The sequence below is a fragment of the Dysidea avara genome, chromosome 8, assembly GCF_963678975.1.
Source record: "Dysidea avara chromosome 8, odDysAvar1.4, whole genome shotgun sequence".
NCBI lineage: Eukaryota > Metazoa > Porifera > Demospongiae > Dictyoceratida > Dysideidae > Dysidea > Dysidea avara.
Window position 1 is genome coordinate 29,568,172 of NC_089279.1, and position 6,637 is coordinate 29,574,808.

The window sequence follows — 6,637 nt, forward strand, 5'->3', positions numbered from 1 at the left end:
TCGATAAGCGCCACCCCGGAGAATGGGTCTGCGACTGAGGACGAGACTGGAGTCGCCTGACGCTTAGTCTCGCGTGGTCAGACTGCTTTTTTCCGTATATGGAACCCACCCAATACACGGAAAAAAGCGGTCTGGCCACGCGAGACTACCTGATGCTGTGGTTGTCTCAAAAGGTTAGGATGGGGCTTGACCAAATCTCATGCAGTTGTACTAAAATTAACACGTAAAGCACATGTGCTATGTGAAAGTTAGCTAGCTATGGGGGTTTCCAACACTTTCTTAAATTTGATGAGTCAAGGATGGAATGGTACCGTATTCAAAAGAATCAAAGCCTCAGTACATACGAAAGTCTTCTTTGCCAGACATCAGGTATATCAGGTATCATTATTAATCAGCATGGCAAGTTATCCCCTATTGCAACAAGACTGGAACTGTGTGGTATACATAAGTGAACAGGTTACTAAAAAAAAACAAAAAACACAACATACATGTTCTAATGCCCATTAGTTGATGATGATAATGGTGTAATTGTTAGTCCGAGTGATAGGTCAGGAACTTTACCTTCCTTGGCCTGTGGGAGATCACATAATTTACTGTCAACGCTGGTAGATGGTACTGTACCTTTTTGTAGCTAACAAACATTTCCTTGAAGGTCAGGAAATCTGTGAATGATACAAGTATGTCAAAAATTTCTAAGTCTATTTCATCCTTTCTTGACCTATAAAAACAGAGTTAAATGTCTTTCTGTTAAAATTCTTGAGCTTACTCTAATGATTTCATGAAGGATTCCATAGCAAACTCTGGCATTCTTGTTTTTAACTCATCTTCAATATGTTTTTCTATCAATTTAGTCTGTGAGGAGACAACAAATAAAACAAAACAAACAAATGCCATCACCCAAAACCACATGTACAAATCAGGACACATGATAGTGTTGTGCAGCCAAGAAAGCTAATGCATCCGAGCATGCGACAGACAAGTGTGTATTTTAGCATGGGATTTCACAGACATGTACTTCAGTAATGGCTGAAGAGAAATAGCCCATTTGGTGCAACGTCCGGACATCTTCCATACCAAGTTTCAGCCATCTTTTGAGATATGCTACTTCAAAGTTTGTTGTGTTTTCTTCATCTTCCATGTTTGTTTTTCTTTTCACACCACTTACAAAATTTGCCATAACTCATGCAAGCTTCATTGGATTCTTTTCACATTTAGACAGTACAAAGAGCATATTATAGCACATTCATGCATCTTTCAATATCTGAACAGATTGGTACAGTAGGACCTTGAACTTCAATTATCCGAACCCTCGATTATCTGAACAGTAGCGGTGACTGTTCTATTAGAGTATTTTGTCAACAGGTGTATGTTCTATTAGAGTAGTTCAACAGAGCTCTGTATATAAATCAATGGGCTTCATTATCCAAACAAATTCACTTATCTGAACACTTTTGTGATTCAGCTGGCACACAGGTGTTCGGATAATGGAGGTCCTACTGTACAAGTGGCAAAAAGTTATGAGTGATTTTTAAAAACTACAAGTACGATTTTTGTTAAGCCTGCAGGGAAAGCGCTGACAGAAATCAGTATGCAGATAAGTTGGCCATCATAGTGCAAACCTTGAGAATATCAGCTAAGGAGATATAAATATGTGAATCAAATGTGATCGAGATACTCTAATAGAACAGTCGCTGATGAGAAAAATGTATATGAAAAACATCAGAAAAATTTGTTCACGGTTTGAACCAGGGACCTCTATACCTAGACACTTAAACCTGCCACTACTGTCAATTGGTCATCTAACTTAATTTCTACCTTACAAAGTGAAGGTCTGATGACCACACTAGAATAAAATTCAATTCATGGAAACTCTATGTGCGTTGTATTAGAAGTGTTCAGAAATATGTGCACTCTATCAGAGTACTACAAAAACTGTTAATAATCAAATAAAATAGGCAGCAATCACTCAGTCAAAATACTTTAATAGAGCAGTCGGCCTCGCTACGATTTGTTGTCATGTCTACCAACTAAACTGCTCATGTAAACTAGTTGAATTTTCTTGCACGTGTCAGGTAATTATCAAGGTACAAAGCTTCAGTAATGCAATAGAAATCTGTTTAAATATTAGTGAGTTATAATGTGAAAACCAGTCATACATGCATGTACCAACACATTTTGAGATCTCTTCATAAAGCAGTCGTATACATACGACGTTCAACAACTGATCTATGCAAAAATTGATATTGTACTTATCTGCCTTAAACTTAGCATTTTCCTCGCATACATACAAATTTTCGAGGGACATAATTTTTACAGATTATGCAGTTACTTAGTTGTCTGTAAAAATTTCATCCTTGAAATCCAGGAATTCGTAAATCCACAAAACTTATGTACCTAAAAAATGTACACATACGGTATCTTAGATTACTCATAGAGGACCCCGTTCTATACCATTGAAACCATACCCTACAAATGACAGAGTAATAGTGATTGTCAAATATTTTTTGTAAAGCACACTGATATGTTTCACATACAAACCCTCTATTCACTTCCTATCACTAAGCAAAATGCACACTTTTAAGATCAAATTGTTTATGATTAGTAAATTTGACAAAAATACAGGTATAACTCACATAAAGATTAAAGATGTTGGTGTAGATGAATTTGTTCTCCTCCTCATCCTCAAAATGATGATAGTGCTCGTCCATAAAGCCATTCAACAACTTCTGAAATTTCTCATCTAAAGTGGAGACAACTTCAGCATGTATGAGGATGTCACATTCCAGACCACCTTACTGTATACAAAACACCATGACATAATATAAATGATGAAAATTTTGAATTTGGTGAATAAAAGAAAATTCACCAAACTTTATTTGTCGTTATATGTGACCAAAACCGTCAATCTAAATACAATAGTATGTGCTTTTGTAACAAAATGAAAAACATAAGTTACAAGTTTTATCTCCTCGATGAATTAACACTCCAGTGGAATAAATCCTGGGCATCATTGTGTTCCTCTATTCATGGGGAGTTCAAAAATCCTTGCTGCATCTCCATACACAGAGGGTTTCTGAGTTTCAGACACTTATAAACACTGTGGCGATGAAAGAATTTACCGACGATCTTTTCTTCAGTTAATTCACCTTCCTTCTCAAACACAGAAGCATACCTTGTGGATTCACAAATTCATGATGAACACAATGAGTTGTACACCACTGTATCAGTATGTAAGTGCTGTAAATTATTTTCTCGATGGCTTTTATACATATCAATTTATTTGCTCATCTGGCTGTATTTCCCACACTGCAAAGCTTATGAAGCCAAAATTTATAGCCAGTCCATTCCTCTGTCCCTATATCCAACAAAGAGCAAATTTAACATAAATTTTGAAAAATGTGTGGATAGCGACAGTTTTCTAAAATTAGGTCACATATTGGACTGCATGGTAAACTTGTCAAACTTATATCTTCCAATCTGCTTTGATTCACCAACCTTCATCGTTTACAGTGAGGATTTCCCTAACCAACCAGAACCACATACATACATAGCTTAGGTGAACATCTTAAGAGGCACAGCATTACAATATAAGGAAAGATGGCTATCTCTCTGTGTGTACACATACAGCTCCTCAATTGGCCTGACCAAGTGTCAGAACAAATCTGACATGTTCAACATTGCATGGTCGAAGTCTAATGTACATACCAGCATTGAAACCAGTTCTTATACTACTGACCTGATATACCAATGTGGATTCAGTTATATAAAATCGAGGCATGCACCAAGAGTTGCGTTTTGTAAAATGTTTAGTAGTTATTTGAAATGATAAATTACCATGGTTCTACATATGCTTACTACACATTCCCAATATTAAAGTGGGCATGGATCATGAAGGAAGCTGGCCTACCACAAGACTAGACTATGCCTCACACAATAACAACCAATTAACTTGTATGGCTCATCACAGGTCTGCAGACAGCAATGGACAATACTTACAGACTGTAAATACTACTAATAGATGGGCGTGGCTGCACGAATGTCTACAGGCACTAATCCTGATAAGTGGGTGTGGCTCACAACTATGATGTGTTAACGCACTTCCATATCATTAAATGAATTCATTATATGTGTGATCCAATCCAGGTAATCTGTAAAGCAGGTCAGACATGGATAACCCGGACAAAATGTAACAGTTGACCTGGCCTGGTTTCAATTCTGGTATGTACGTACATACTGTACACATGTATGGATCTCAGTCACTGTATGTATCACACACTAAAACTGCAAACTGATAATGATACACTGGTACAGCTATGTAAGTGATACACAATTTAGCTGGTCCTGATATTTAGTAAGATTAAAGAAGCATCCAGTCAGGTAAACACTAAAAATATTATCTACCTGTGCTAAAGCCAGTAGTATAAAGAATAGATACCTGATCATTCACATGGCGATTCAAGTGGAGAGCTTAAATACAGAAGTAATGGATTAAGTGTCCTATCAGGAAACTGATAAATAAATAAAAGCAAGGAATGCAAAATTTCCTGTATGCATAAATTTTAAAGGAAAAAAACACACATAGGTAATGGTCAGTGAATGTAAAGAGACAGAAACTCTTGTACAAGAGTACATATTTACAACAGTAGAATAATCGACTTTTTCCAAGAAGTGTATAATGGAAAAGAACACAGAGCACACATACAACATGGTTACATGGACGGATGGACTGAACGTCACCACACGGTACCCTCTTGCTAGATGTACTTTGTATAACATAGCATCCAGGGAATTATTAATTTACAGCTACTGTACGGGCACTGTGTGAGTAACTTGTTTAACTAATCATCACATAACTTATGATCAGCTATTAAGTTGTAGCAGCAAAATGATGTAGAATACTGCTAGTGTAAGTCCACCAAGTAAGCCAATTGCAAGCATCTTTTTATTAAAATATGATCTGCTTTGTATTTCAGCCTTATCGGTCCGAGGGGGTTTTCTATTGCTGCAAACAAAGCTGTCACTCCAGTCTCATGTAGCTAGTAACACCCATAGTCTAGTCATAATGAGTAGTTGCTCATTACTTCAAGTTCTGCAGCAATTCCAACTACATGAATTTCATTAAGTAACCAGTGTGAATGATTACTTGTTATCAGAACTTTTAAACACCAATCCCACAGTTGAACAGCTTCAGTAGTTACTTCTTCACATTTCCATCAGACATTTACACAATAATCACATAGTGATTTAGTTTGCCACAATACATTAATCCCAACAGTAATTGCACTGTAAAGTAGCCAATGAAATAACAGAATCACAGGTGCTTTTGAACAAGAAAGTGATATAGTGAATAGCCAATCAAATAAACTGATATTGGAAGCCTTTTAAGTGCAACGATATTTATAGAATTGTGAATGACTGAGGTGGCCCATCTTGGACTTGAGATTGGAAATAATTTGGGAGTTGTTCAGTCTAATCGCACAATAATCAAACAGGTTATTCTCATCCTCCTTCAAACTTACACTCTCAATAAGACAACTGGGACTACTGAAACTGCCTACACTGCTCATTTTGAAGCTGTCGGGTTTAAAATATAATAATAATAGGTACAAGTCCAACCATTTGTTCGTAAAAGCTTTTAGTTTTGTGTAGCTAGACCCTACTCTTGATGCAGGAGATTATGTAAGTATATACTGCAAGCCATGTAGGCCTATAATCTCCATTGATATGTGCTATGCAGTAAGGGATTAGAGTCTGCATGGCCATGTAATGCTACCAGAATACAAATAGTGATATGTCACCAGCTAGGGTGTGCAATCTCAAAAAATCAACTTTTACAAATCAATTCCCCTACCATTGTGGTATGTCCCATTGTTAGATCTACCATGAAACCGGAGGCACGATTGTTGTCTTCACAGAAGTATCAATTTTAGTATCTAGCAAAATGAATATGTATAGACCAGATAAAAATTCCTACCTAGCTAGGCATGTGCCAATCAGGCCTCAAAACCAAATAAAATGAAACAAAATTTACAGCGCAGGTCTTTATTCGGCACCACAATGCTGTACAGCCACCCCCAGGTTGGCCATGCAGTGCTCCATTATAAGACCACAGTTTGCTTGTGCAGCTTACCACTGGGCTTGGGAAAGGCATCAACAAAAGCAGACCACTCGAGTCAAGACTAGCTGATTTTGATTGTGAAATGTGATAGTTTATTCATGTAGCTTTGGTGATCTGCTATCTGCTGTCATGGGTGATAAGACCAGATCCAGATAATCATTTAACAATTGGAAAGTCTCTATATAAGAAAGCACACATACACAGCAGTACTATATATAGTCAGGCCACAAAACATTGTGATTCAATAAATCAACAGACCCACACTAAGAGGTTACATATTCTTTATATGCCCACATTGTACATATAAGGTGTGATGTGCGGTTGAACAGGTATGTGACCACATCCACATGTTGCTAAATTTAAAATGCCCCAAATATGGCTGTGCATGGAAAGGCAAAACATGATGCTTTTGCTGGACAAAACATTACATTTTGTTTACACCAGCGTTATACTCTTTATAACTACACCCCATTTTGTCATTGGCTCTTCAACCTCACAAATTTGACTGTTTACTTAAAA

At 37.0% G+C, this 6,637-nt stretch overlaps 1 protein-coding gene across 1 annotated transcript; it reads right to left on the bottom strand.

Moving 5' to 3' along the window:
• Nucleotides 1-451: 451 nt before the first annotated feature.
• Nucleotides 452-3,302, bottom strand: LOC136263063 (ADP-ribosylation factor-like protein 2-binding protein). The gene is made up of 4 exons (XM_066057520.1): nucleotides 2,634-3,302; nucleotides 767-852; nucleotides 622-718; nucleotides 452-571 (listed from the first exon to the last, which is right to left on the bottom strand). The coding sequence occupies exons 1-4, from the start codon at nucleotides 2,706-2,708 to the stop codon at nucleotides 494-496; spliced, it is 336 nt and encodes a 111-aa protein (XP_065913592.1). The 5' UTR covers nucleotides 2,709-3,302; the 3' UTR covers nucleotides 452-493.
• Nucleotides 3,303-6,637: the final 3,335 nt, after the last annotated feature.